The 14,604-nt window shown below is 34.6% G+C and overlaps 1 protein-coding gene across 1 annotated transcript; it reads right to left on the bottom strand.

Annotated features, from left to right (window-relative positions):
• Window positions 1-13,932: 13,932 nt before the first annotated feature.
• Window positions 13,933-14,315, bottom strand: LOC138169973 (ATP synthase membrane subunit K, mitochondrial). The gene has a single exon (XM_069099482.1). The coding sequence runs from the start codon at window positions 14,250-14,252 to the stop codon at window positions 14,076-14,078; it is 177 nt and encodes a 58-aa protein (XP_068955583.1). The 5' UTR covers window positions 14,253-14,315; the 3' UTR covers window positions 13,933-14,075.
• Between the last annotated feature and the right edge of the window lie 289 nt (window positions 14,316-14,604).

Below are 14,604 nucleotides of genomic sequence, written 5' to 3'. Positions count from 1 at the left end.
GGAATTATGACAGCCAATGTCTCTGACAAAGGCCTTATTTTTACAATATACAGAGAATTGAGTCAAATCTATAAGAATGCAAGTCATTCCCCAATTGATAAATGGTCAAAGCATATGAAGAGACAGTTCTCGTAGGAATAAATTAAAGATATCTATAAGCATATGGAAAAAATGCCCTAAATCACTATTGATTACAGAAATGCAAATCAAAACAACTCTGAGGTACCACATCTCACCAGTCAGATTGGCTAAGATGACAAAACAGGAATATGATAAATGCTGGAGAGGATGTGGAAAAATTGGAACACTAATACATTGTTGGTGGAGTTGGGAACTGATCCAACCATTCTGTAGAGGAATCTGGAACTATGCCCAAAGGGCTATAAGTAACTTCATATCCTTTGACCCATCAATACCACTTCTAGGTTTGTATCCCAAAGAGATCACAGAAGCGGGAGGAAAACCCATACTACAAATATATTAATAGCAGCTCTTTTTGTGGTGGCAAAGAATTGGAAATTAAGGAGATGCCCATCATTTGGGGAATGCTAAACGAGTTATGGCATATGAATGCAATGGAATACTCTTGCGCCAAAAGAAACGAAGAGCAGATGGACTTCATATCTACCTGGAGAAGCTTATATGAACTGATACTGTCTGAGAAGAGCAGAGCCAAGAAAAAAAAATGTATACCATTACAGATACAACATATGTGTGATGACCAACTTTGATAGACTGGATTCTTCTTAGAAATGCAGGGCTACAAGTAAACTCCAAAAGATCATGATGGAGAGAGATGTCTACATTCACAGAAAGAACCAGAAAGAACAGCATTTGTATGAAGATTGAAACAAATTACCTGCTCTATTTCTCTTTCTTGTTTCGTTTAGTTTCCTCTTTCCCATTATTCATTCCATCCTTTACAATCCTTATTTTCAACCTGAGCAATGTCTAATGTGAAACTATCTGCAGATCCTATACCTGATTGTATGTTGCCATGTGGGGGCAGAGAGGTGGGTGAGAGAGAAAATTTGAAACTCAAAGAACTGGGGAACTGTATTTTGTAAGCTCAAGGTAAAGAAACAAATTAATAAAGAAAAAAAAACAACAAAAAAACAGGGTACTGAGTAGTTACTGATGATTGAATAGTACTGATGACAGAATAGTGACTAATATGTAACTTAGTGTGCGCCATTGGTGGAGGAATTTGACCTTTTGTACTTTATGATTGAATGATTGATTTCCAAGTGATTGATTGACTAAATGATTGAACTTTGTTCAAAATTATGTGACCATTTTGGTGAAAACTATGTGGCCATTTTAGTGATAAGTTTTTGAGTTGTGACATGGTGAATGCTGTATTTTTATTTTCTGTGATAAACTGTAACATTGTGAATGCTGTTTTTTGATTTCCTATGAATGTTTTGCTCTGATTTGTAATGGAATAACTAGAGAGTTTGCTATACTGTATAATCAGAGCCATGAAAGCTGTTCACAGCAGCACTCCTATGGAAAGCTGCTTTTGCTTTGGCTTTACTTGAGTTCTTATCCCAGAATCTAGGGTCTTTGTTTTTATCAAATAGTAGATTACTATAGTCATTGACTACTCTGTCTTGTGTACTATTTGTCAGCCAGTACTATGTGGGTTTCATGATTGCTGCTTTATAATACAATTTAAGATCTGTTATGGTTAAGCCACCTTCCCTAGCATTTATTTTCATTAATTTCCTTTATATTCTGGAACTTTTATTATTCCATATTGTAAAGAAGACAAGCTATTTTCCAGATGACTGTTGCTGTGAATGACTTTAAGGTTCTGATCACATAGTATAGGAACTCTCTATTTATTCAGCAGTAAACTAAAGCAAAACATTTATAGAAATCAAACTACAGCATTCCCAGTGATATGTCATAACAATTTATCACTAAAGTGGTCACATAGTTTTAAATAAAAAATGTCATTCATTAAGTCCTTAATTTAGTCTTCTGTAAGGAGCAATCCTCCTTATGGGATACAAAGTACAGAGTTCTCCCATCCCTAGGTCAAATTGTCTTAATCTCTCAGTCATAAAGTCTTCTTTGTCTTTGATTGGAGACTACCTTCCAATCATCCTTAAGGGCTACAAAGTATAAAGTTCCATCACCCCAAGGTCACAATAAATCATGATCTTGTCAGCCAGCCCTAAGTACCCAAGGAAAGGTCCATTCATCTTGACTGAGGGATGACTCCCAGATTCCATATTTCTTCTTCCATGCTCTCAGCTCCTGTCCAAATTCCCCCAACCATCACCTGGATTCACAAGTATGCAGCTCTCAGCTCCTCATCCAGTTACTCATCCAGTTCCATTCCATATTGAAGCTCACAGTGACCAACCCATTTAAATTTCTCTGCAGTTCCTGTTTTTGGGAAGGCAAAGCTTAACAGAGCTACAATAGCATTCAAGAACATTACTGGCACCATCATCAATTCACTTTCTGCTTGTCAAATCAACACAGACCCACAAACAATATCTGAGAAATCAATACAAATCATCAGTGTAGTCCCAGAACCTCTGAAAACATCAATAAAACCCTCCTCCAGGACTTCTGTAAACAGTCAGCAAGAAAGTCCTATTTCAGGGCTTCTGAACTAGCAGTAGGGTCCCAGGGCTTCTGTAACAACAGTGATGTCCTCTACCAGCAGACAGATTTAACAAAGTAACATCAAAACACATAGACTAAGTAATGGCCACCAGAGCTATACTTCCACCCAGCTCTGCTCAGTCCCAGTTGTGCTGGAGATTTTTGTTTGTCATTAGCACCTCCCTGTTCCAACCACTTCTTACTTCCTTTTGCTGTCTTTGTCAAGTCCCTCCCACTGTGGGCTTCACAGATTCTGTTTCTTTAAAAAGACTTGATATAAGGGGCGGCTAGGTGGCACAGTGAGTAAATAGCTGACCATGGAGTCAGCATGTCCTGAGTTCAGATCTGGCCTCAGACACTTAATACCCACACAAAAAAGCTAGCCGCGTAACCTTGGGCAAGTTACTTATCCCCAATTGCCCTCCAAAAGAAGGCAAAAAAAGACTTGATATAATCACAGGCAAGGCTCAAAGACACTTGAACTGAAACAAGGTGCTACATAATTAAATTAAATAAGTTAAACAAGTTGCTAAGTGTTCCTTTTTTTGCCATTACACAGATGAATTTTGTTATATTTTCTACCTCTTATAAAATATTTTTTTGTAGTTGCATTGGTATGGCACTGAATAAGTAAATTAATTTAGATAGACTTGTCATTTTAATTATATTTTCTTGACCTACCCATGAGCAACTGATGTTTTTCTAATTATTTAGATCTAACTTTTTTTGTGTGAGAAGTATTTTAAAATTGTTTTCATACAGTTCTTGGGTTTGTTTTGGCAGGTAGACTTCCAAATTTGTTATAAAGGCTACAGTAAATGGAATTCCTCTTTCTATCTCTTTTTGTTGGATTTTGTTAGTAATGTATAAAATGTAGATGCTTTGTATGGGGTTATTTTATATCCTGCGACTTTGCTAAAGTTATTTATTTCAAGTAGATTTTATTTAATTTTCCAGTATACTCGAAGTATATCATCATCATCTGCAAAGAATGATGCCTTTATTTCTTCTTTGCCTATTCAAATTTTTTTCAACATATTTTTTCTCTTTTTGCTAACATTAATATTTCTAGTACCATATTGAATAACAGTGGTGATAATGGAGGTCTTTGTTTCACCCCCGATGCTGGAAATACTTTTAGCTTATTTCCATTATATATAATAATTTTAGATAGATAACCACTTACCATTTAATGAAGACTCCATTTATTCCTATGCTATCTAGTGTTTTTATAGTGATAGGTATTATATTTTGTCAAAAGCTTTTTCTGTATCTATTGAGATAAATCATATAGTTTCTGTCAGTTTGCTTCTTAATATGTTAAATTTTGCTGATAGTTTTAATAACATTGACCAAGCCCTGCATTCCTGGAATTAATCCTACCTGGTAACAGTATATTATTCACATAATAAGTTGTTGCAATCTTTTTGCTAATATTTTATTTATTTTTTTCCATCTCTACTCATTAGGGAAATTGTTCTATAATTTACTTTCTTTTGCATCTTCCCAGTTTAGGTATCATAACCATAATTGTGTCATAAAAATATTTTGGTAGAACTCCTTTTTTTGTCTATTTCCCCAAGTAGGCTATATAATATTGGAATTGATTGTTCTCTAAATGTATGATAGAATTTTCTTGTAAATACATTTGGTCCTGGATATTTTTGTCAAGGGAGATCATTGATATGATGGCTTCTTCATTTTTTTTTCTATGATGTATTTTATTTCCTCTTCTGTTAATCTGGACAATTCATATTTTTGTAAATGTTTATTCATGTCACCAAGATTGTTCAATTTATGGGCATAATTGTTAGACAAAATAATTCCTAATTATTGTTTTAATTTCTTCTTCATTGGTGATGAATTCACCTTTTTCATTTTTGATAATGGTAATTTGGTTTCTTCTTTCTTTTTTTTTAAATCAAATTAACAAAAGGTTTATTTATTCCATTGTTTATTTTTCATAAAACAAGCTCTTAGTTTTATTTATTAGTTCAATAGCTTTCTCAATTTTAATTCCGTAAATATCTCCTTTCTTTTTCAGTATTTCTAATTTGGTATTTTATTTGGGATTTTAAGTTTGTTATTTTTCTAGCTTTTTCTTTTTATGGTCAATGCATTGATCTCCTCTTTCTCTATTTTATTCATTTAAGCATTTAGAATTCAGATACTTCTCCTAAGAACTGCTTTTGCTGTTTACCATAATATTTTATGTATGTTGTCTCAATATTTTCATTCTTTTTGATGAAGTTATTGATTGTTTCTATGAATTATTGTTTGACTGACAATCTATTCTTTACTATCTTAATTTGTTTATACTATCAGCCTTCATATATAAATTTAGATTAGAATATTTAAGATTAGATTATTTAATATCCAATTGATTTTTAGTCTTTCTCTCTATGACCCTTTATTACATATAATTTTTATTGCCTCATGATCTGAAAAAGATTCATTTGGTATTTCTGCTCTTCTGCATTGAACTGTAAGGTTTTTATGTCCTAATACATGGTCAATTTTTGTGTAGGTGCCATGTACCACTGAAAAAAAGCTATATTCCTTTCTATCCTCCTTCACTTTTCTACACAGGTCTACCATATCTAACTTTTCTTAAATTCTTTTCATCTCCTTAACTTCTTTCTTAGTTACTTTTTGGTGAGATTTATCTGAGTCAGAGAGAGGGAGGTTGAGCTCCCCAGTAGTATTGTTTTGCTAAAAATTTCTTCCTGTAATTCCCTTAACTTATCCTCTAAGAATCTGGATACTATACCACTTGGTACATATACGTTTAGTAATGATACTGCTTCATTGACTATGGTGCCTTTTAACAGGACATGGTTTCCTTCCTTATCTACTTTATTAAGATTTATTTTTGAATTTGCTTCCTCTGAGATCAGGATTGCTTCCCCTGCATTTTTTACTTAAGCTGAAACATTATAAGTTCTCCTCCAGTCTTTTTCCTTTTCACTGTTTCCCTCTGTTTCAAATGGGTTTCTTGTAAAAAAAAATATTTTGTAGGATTATTATTTTTAATCCTTTCTGCTATCTATTTCCATTTTATGGGAGAATCCATCCCTTTCCAATTCCCAGCTATGATTACTTTCTGTGTCTTTCTCTCCATCCCATATCTCCCTCACTGCCCATCTATGCTTTTCTTTCTCCTTTTTCTATTTCTCTCCTTGCTAGAGTTTTGCTTTGACCACCAACTCCATCAATCTCCCCTCCTCCTATCAGCCCCCTCACTTATCTTTCCCTTTTCTCTTACTCCTTTTTACCTCCCTTCCATCCTTCTCTCCCTTTTTTTTCTTTCCCTTTTCCTTCCATCTTCCTATAGGCAAGTTAATTTCTCTACCTCACTGTGTTATTCCCTCCTTGAGGCAAATCTGATGAGAGTAAAGTTCAAATAAAGCTCATGTTCTGCCCTTTTATCCCTCAACTGTATTTTTTCTCAGAACCTTTTAATGTTCTGCTTTTTACCCTTTTCTCCATCCTCCTTTTCTCTGCTCTCATTACAACCTTTTTTTCTGATTGATTTACATTGTTTATCATCACATCAAAATTAACTTAAGCTCGTCCTCTTTCTTTTTTTTTAAATCAATCAATTAATTAATTTTTAGGTTTCAACATTCATTTCCACAAGATTTTGAGTTCCAAATATTTTACCCATTTCTCCCCTACTCCACCCCAGATGGCAAGCATACTGATCGCCCTTTCCCCACTCTACCCTCTTTTATATGCCGTCATCCCCCACCCTTAACCAATTTCCTTTATTTTCTTGTATTGAAAGATATATTTCAATACCTTGTAGAGAACTTTTGGGGTCCCTTGGCCCCATTAAAAATATATTACCTTGCCCTATACAATTACCTGCTAAGTTACAGGTCGGATAAGCAATAGTCTGTTTATTACAGGACATTATACAGAAGCTCTGTAGACTTTAGTGGCATGAGTGTATACATTAAGTGCTTAAACAGGTTAATCTTTACATATCTTAGTCATTATAAACTCATTGCTTGTTAAGAATCTGAAATCACATTTTGCTATGTAATGTTACATGGGGATAACACATGTGTTAATTGTAAGGTTTCTGAATGTCATGATTGTCGGGGCCTGTAGCCCCTCTTTGGGTCTCAGGCAGCCTCTCTGAGTTCAGGTCTGATGTACCAGGATACAGAGAAATCAGCAATATGTGCTGATCTCATCTTTGGTCAGGGCACCCTTAACCCCCAGGAAGTGCTGAGGTGCCCAGACTGTGTGCTGTCACTCAATTACTGTTACCTTGACACTAATCTCTGGGACTAAGGGTAAGTGCGCAGGAGTATGCAAACTGTTCTGGACACAGCCTACCTGTTCTCTGATTGGCTCCCCCTACCTTCCCTCATGAGCTGTCCAGGAGTTCTGCAAGTGCACTTTGGGGATTTAAGGGATGAAGCATGAGGGGACTGGAGTATAGAGGGAGAGATGTAATAACACGCCTGTCCTGCCAATAAAGATGTGCCTCTTCCTATTTCCACTGACTCGACTTCTTCTTTATGAGACCACACAGGACATGGCTGGGTGTGCACCAAGGGCCAGGAAACAGAGGTAAGACTCAGATAGAAACCTTGGGGTCACAACAAATGGCTCCTCAACAGGAACAAATAAAGTATGTGTAATTTTAAAGGGACCTATTAGCTGAGCCCCCACACTAGTGGGGAAGTAGACGAGAAGCCCTGAGGGACCAGGGGAATTCTGGGGTTGGCTCGGATGAAAATGGGGAATCACTCACCTATATATTAAGTCAGAGGAAATGGAGATTTGGGCTCCACAGCTTTATGAGGCAGTTAAAGGCCAGGGACAGACCCTCCCACTTAAGGACTTGTGGAGATTTATTGAAAAAGTGAAAGTGGTCTCTCCATGGATAGAAGACATGGGCTTAGTAAGCAGAAATGGGGCATAGCTGGGGAACAAAAAACAATTGATTTGGTAAATTAGGAGCCAGCCAGGAGAGAGAGGAGCGAGGACTAATGGAAGAGGGACTCCAGCACTTCCCTATTTCTGCCTTTTTTCTATGGAATATATTAATGATATACTTAACATCAAAAATGAAAGTGCCAGGGGCGGCTCAAACCATTCACTGTGATACAGCTGTCTTTGTTGGAAACAGATAAAAAGAAAATGATTGAGTAAGTTTTACCTAGGACCAAGCATAACGTCTGATTTCTGTAAACGATCTTTAACAATTTCTGAGGGCACTCTTCCTGTCATTTTCTCCTTCTGTTTTGTCTCTGTGTCTCTGTGTGAAAGAGTGTGAGTGAGTAATCTCACACTCTGTCAGGTTCAATATGCAGCTGAACTTTCCTTGAAATGCTCTTATCTCTTTCCCTCCTCCTTCTTTAGGGGAGAGAAGGAGAAACATTATTTTATTTTTATATATTATATGATGGTTATATTGTCATAGAGTATAGAAAGAAGTATCAGACATAAACTATTTGAATTAAAAATGTGAAGAGAAGTTTTAAGATCTTTAAAACTTTGAAAATCTCCTCTTCTTTCCACTCTGGCCAAGTAGATTGAGGAGAAGGTGATAAGAAATAATAAGGGAATTTTTCCCTCATAACAAAGGGTCCTACGAACAAGCATTTCCTGCCTCACTTATTAGAAAAATAAATCTGTGTATCAGAATGAAACTGTAAGTCAATTGAATTCATGTGAAAAGTAATTTGATGCTAAATATAAGTCAGAAATAATTTTACTATTTGGCATTTAGGCAAATTAGGATATTTTCTAAGATTTTCTAGGATATTTTCTAAGATTTAACAAGAAAAGTGAGGTTTTTTGGGTTCTCTAGTAGTGAGATAAGGGAGTAGGTGCCACTCCCCAAAATCACTTTTGCTAGAGAGGTCAAAGCTATCACTTTCAAAGAAGTTTTTTTTTTTTTAAAGGAGTGGACACAAAGTTTATTGAAGTAAAGGTTAAATCAGGTGAAAACATTTTACAAAAATTTATTAAAGACTCTCATCCCAGATTAGGCTAAAAGAGAGTGCTGAGGAATAATAAGGAACTTGAGTTACCCTCCCAATCTGACTAAAAGGAGAAAGTGTGATAAATTTATCAAGGACCCCATTAGCAAAATCCCTGGGGCACCCTGAAGTCCACACCTTTTAAGCAAGCAGATGAACCTCTACATTCAAAACCACTAAATACACAATCAGTTTCTGCATCTATGAGGAGAGGAGAAAAATCTCTACACTCGATTAGCCCAATTTTCTATCAATAATATTTGCAAGTGATGATTTGAAAATGCAATCAATTTCACAAAGCCATTGTGTTGTTATGGTCTTCTTTAATTGTAGCAAAATTCTCTCATTTAAAAAATTGAGGGATCATTCTAAGCCAGAAATAATGTTAGATAAGCAAAATTTTATATGAATTTTATTGGAACTAAAAGATAAAGAAATTGTTTAAAAACAGTTATGTCACTTACATCTTATATGTTTATATATGCCATACAGAAAATCAATTATTTACACATCTACCTGAAGTTAGAGAGAGTTTACAACTAAAACAATTTGAATATCAGTTATTTGGAACTTATAACATTATTGAGTTATTTTGTTTTGATGATAAAAACTTAAAATTGTTGATTGATTAATGTATGTAGAAATTAGGAGACTAGGTGAAAACTTTGTTTTGGATTAATTCTGCCCATTCAGAGCATTCTTCCTTTATGTGTGAGAGTTAGCAATGCAGGGGAATAAACATTAACCCCTCAGTCTCTCCTGCTTAGCATCCATATCATTCTTATTTATGTTGTAAAATTGCCAGAAGCTCATGGAAACTATCTGTAGAGGCAAGGTCATTCAGCCTGAGAAAGGAACTTGTTTTAGTTATGTTGTACCTAAACAATGAATCTAACTTGCTAAGAAAGTGGCAAAATATTAAAAGGATTTCTAATAATTGAAAAAGAAAAGCAGTAAATGAAATTCCTTATGTAAGAAAAACCTAGTAAATTTTTATTGTTTATTACAGCTCCATAGGAATAAAATTAACATATAATTGGATATGAGTTGTGCTTGTTGAAAAATTGCTACTTAAAATAAAAAGCATTTAATATTATATTGAATTCACATCTTATTTTTTCATTCTATAGCAAAATTTCTATGATCAGAATAATTAGTCAGAAAAAGATATGAATTATTTTGTGTTATCTTTATGGGGAATCCAATACTATTTGTTTTTATCAAGAATTAGAACATATACAGTAACTTATACAAACTAATTAGGCTCACTTTATAATATCTCCATTGTTTAGAGGGATCCTATACTAATAGCTTTTATAAGTACTTTGGTCAGCTTCTTAATTGTTGCCAATATAAAAATTCAATTGCTATACCTTTTTTGACTAAAAAATTTGTGATATTTAAGAATTCTGCAATAGTTTGTCAATAAATACCTTGAGTTTCTATATTACTTATGTTACACCAATTTGGTTTAAATGAATCTCACTCTTAAAAGTTTTGTTTTTGCTTTTACCATTTCCAAGGCAACTTATAGTTAAGTTAAAGAAAAGTAGAACAGATTTTGCTATTTTGATTCCAACGTATAGTCATTCCATGGCCTAGGCAAGAGTTAAAGTAGTGTCTGAACATATTATAAGTAAAAGATTCAATTTCTGAAATATCTCTTTCTTCCAAAGTGAATATAATGAGAGGATAAATAAGCTTTGTGTAACAAGGATGTAGGTCTACTATTCAGTTGTAAAGTTCTAGTCAGGAACTTCTTTTGTCTATCAACTTGCTGGAAATGCAAGCTAATTAATTGTAATTATATTTAAATTAATTCTAATAATGATCAAGTTATTAATATTAACTTTACTTCTAACCATGAGACAGAGCTTTCTGATATGATATTGTTAAAAATCAGTTTTCTTTTCCCTTAATATTGAGTCAGATAACAAATATTCAGTATACGTATGCCAACACATATTGATACTGCTAAACTTAAACACACTCAGAGTACAGATCATTTTAACCTTTTTCAGAAGTTACAAGCTCTTATGACTTAGAAGCCACTACCTATATTGCAGTTCATTCTTTACTTCCTGGGTCTCTTTACCTAAATAACGTGTCTATTAATCAAAATTTCAAGTTTTTTTCCAACATTTTTCCTCAAATATTGATAGAAATACATTAGCTGACTCTTATTTTTATCAAAATGCATATACTCTATGTAACTATATGTTATAGTTGTCTGCTTCTATGGGCATTCTGACAAAATTGAATTCTGATAATGTTTCTGCCAGTAACAAACTTATTTCAATCTTTCTGTGATCATTTTTAAATAATATTAATTACAGGCATACCCCTTATAATGAAGATATTACAACCTAGTTGCTAAAATAAAAAAAATGGGGTAACAATTACCTGTATTAGCTACTGCTTTATACACCCAAAATACATTAGCTAAATGAAATCATTGCTAAAAATGAGTATACATCAGCAGTAAAACAATGTGAAAGGTGCATACTCCCCAAAATAAAGGTAATGTGGAATTTATTATTGTGGGGGCGAGGCTATGCTTATATATTTTCCAGAAGCTGGGGAACAAACAGTGAGGGTAACAGAAAAGAAACATCAGGGTGTGTACTCCGAATCACGCAGAAAGATGAAAAAGCTCCAGCAGCAGAAGAGCTCCCAGAGACAGAACATGGGAATAAAGAAGAGGTCTCCTAATACAACCAAAGCAAAAAAGCTATGGGTGCATGGGGGCAAATCAAACATTGTTATATCCACCCAAAGAACTGAAAAACCTGTTACCCCAGGATTTGTCTTTCTTGCTGTGATCCCTTCTGCTTTCTATACAAACTGAACTGGTTCCATCCTGATTTATGTTTCAAGACACCTACCGCTGTTGCATCACTTGTTTCATATATAACTGTAATTGTGACTACATGTGTTTGACCCCCTCAAGTCTTCCTTACTTCTACTAATGTAAATCATTTACAAATGATATAAGTCTATACTATAATTTATTGGTATATACCCTGCTTTAACTGTACTATCAAACAATGTATTAGTGTATATGATGTCATACTGTTTGTAGAACTACCCTCTTTTGATTTCAGACTTTGGGGTAACCTGCACAGAAGCAATTTCTGGACTTTTACTCATGGTACTAATAGCAACTGTATCTTCTATTCTCCTTCTCCAATGTACTTATGGATACACCTGTCTATGTATGACTCTTCTGTATGAAATATTGTTTGCATTCATTGTACTCCTGCTCCATGTATATCTAGAAGGGATTGGTACTATTATTTTGTCTATCATTGATAATTTCAACCACTGTTTCTTTGTATTTAGGTAATAAGTTGAAGTAGAGACTTTCAGCAAAAATTAGATGCTTTAAAGGAAACTAGAATTTGTGAAAGACAAGCTAGCAGAAACTGAGTTTTGTTGAAGTGTCATTATAGATTTCATCCTATTTGTGTCACACCCATGAAATATAACAGGTCTAATTATGATTGGCAAAAATAGTTAAAAATTGTTTGTTAGGGATTTTTAGAAATACCTCCGTAGGAGTGGATTTGGCACAATTCAATTAGCAAAACACCCTTCCAGGATTTCTGTAAACATATAAGAAAATCCTTCTTCAGGGTTTCTGAACCAACAGCAAGGTTCCAACACCTCTGCAACAACAGGACTGTCTTTCACCAGTGGACAAATCTGGCAAAACAACATCAAAACAGACAGACAAAGTACCAGCATAACGGCCATGTCTCCTCAGTCCTTGGCAGCTCTGGGTGGCAGCTCTCAAAAGTCCCGGGCAATTCAAAGTGGCCCTCAGAAATCCTCTCAGTCTCTCTCTGCCTCCAAAATGGTGCTGCTTCCAAAAAGTTCTTCTGCCTTTCTCTTGTGTCTCTCCAAATTTATGTCACCAACTCCTCCCAGTCCAGCCCACTCTTTTCACCTCAACAAGTCCATCCCACAAGTGAGATTAACAAGCTCTGGATTTTAACACCAAAAACCAAGCCAATACAGGGGAATCTTTAAATTACATTACTACTAAAGTTTCCTCTAATAAACAATTTTTTAACATTTGTTTTCAAAGATTTGAGTTAAAGATTCTCTCCCTTCTTCTCTCCTCAACCATACCCACTAAGACAAGCAATTCAATATAGCTGATTGTAGTTGTCTAAAACATTTCCATAGTAGTCATATTGTGAAAAACTTACTATATTTCCCTGCATCCCATCCTGTTCAACATTTACTTTTTCTCCTTTGACCCTATGCCTTTTCAAAAGTGTTTGCATCTGAGTATCATCTCCCCTAATTTGCCCTCCCTAATATCATTTATCTTTCTTATCCCCTTTTGCTCTCCTTTCCTGTAGGGTAAGATACCCAATTGAGTGTGTACACTATTCCCTTCTTAAGCAAAGCCAGTTGAAAGTAAGGCTGTCTCATTTCCTTTAAGCTCCTTACTTTTCTCCTCCATTCTAACAGCTTTCTCTTGTCTCTTTGATATGAGATAATTTGCCTTCTTCTATCTCTCCATTTCCCCTTTTTCTGATATATTCCTCTCTCACCTCTTAATTTTATTTTTTTGATGTCATCCCTTCATATTCAACACACCCTGTGCCCTCTGCTTATGTATACACACACATGTGTGTGCATGCATATTCACATTAACAATCATAATATTGAAAAAATCTGAGTTACAAATATTTTTTTTCCAAGTAGGAATGTAAACGGTTCAACTTTACTAAGTACCTCATGATTTCTCTTCCCTGTTAACTTTTTCATGCTTCTCTTTACTCTTGTTTTTGAATGTCAAACTTTCTCTTTAGCTCTGATCTTTTCATTAACAATGCTTGAAATTCTTCTCTTTCATTGAAAATCCATATTTCCCCCTCCCATATTATATCCAGTTTTGTGGGTAGGTGATTCTTTGTTTTAATCCTAGCTCATTTGATCTCTGTCTGGAATATCATATTCCAATCCCTTAAAGCAGAAGCTGCTAGATCTTTTGTTATCTAGATTGTGTTTCCACTATACTCAAATTGTTTCTTCTTGACAGCTTATAATATTTTCTCTTTGACTTGGGAACTCTGAAAATTGAATATAATATTCCTCAGAGTTTTCTTTTTTCAAGAGGTCATGGGTATAATTTTTCCATTTCTATTTTACCCTCTGGTTCTTGAATATCAAGTTAGCTTTCCTTAATAATTTCTTGAAAAATGATGTCTAGGCTCCTTTCTTCACCATGACTTTCAGGTAGTCTAATAATTTTTAAATTTTCTCTCCAGGATCTTTTTTCCAGGTCAGTGGATTTTCTTTCTTTTTTTTTTTCTGAGTTCATGTTTTATTTCAAGAACTGTAGATCACATGCTAAATTGACAGCAGGTCCTTTAGCCAGGGAACTTGATGATTGACAAAGTATACACATACACACACACACATACTGGATTCCATTTATGTTGCTTTCACAGCTGGAGTTTTTTTAGACCTTGCCTTGAAGTACAGTATGATCAAAGCAATTCCTCCGTAAGTGGCCAGTACATAATTCTTTCTTCCATTAAGGGTGTATGAATTGAAGTATTTCTTAAAACCAGTGAATTGATACTGACTGTCAGATTCTGGACCTGCCATAACTGAAATCCGGACTGCAGAAGCTGTCACAGCCTCTGTCCTTCACTGTCCGCTACCACCGCCGAGGTCAGTGGATTTTCAAAAGAGATATGTCACATTGTTTTCCATTTTTTCCTTCTTTTAAATCTTTTTCATACTATCTTGATTTTTCATAATGTCGTTACCTTCTATTTGCTCCATTCTAATTTTAAAGGAAGTATTTCCTTCAGTGAACATTTGAACTTCCTTTTCCATCTTGTCAATTCTGCTTTTTAAGGCATTCTTCTTCTGCTTGCATTTTTGGACCTCTTTTGTCATTTTAATTAGTCTATTTTTAAGGTATTATTTTCTTCAATATTTTTTGGGTCTCCTT

Source organism: Petaurus breviceps, unplaced genomic scaffold, assembly GCF_028583685.1.
Source record: "Petaurus breviceps papuanus isolate PSGF00001 unplaced genomic scaffold, PetGlider_PUasm1.0 38, whole genome shotgun sequence".
In the NCBI taxonomy this organism is placed as follows: Eukaryota; Metazoa; Chordata; class Mammalia; order Diprotodontia; family Petauridae; genus Petaurus; species Petaurus breviceps.
The sequence above is the reverse complement of the archived record's forward strand: the minus strand, read 5'-3'. Positions and strand labels throughout refer to the sequence as shown.

Coding starts and splice junctions, on each gene's coding strand:
- LOC138169973 (XM_069099482.1), bottom strand. CDS start 14,252: ATGGCAGGTCCAGAATCTGACAGTCAGTATCAATTCACTGGTTTTAAG.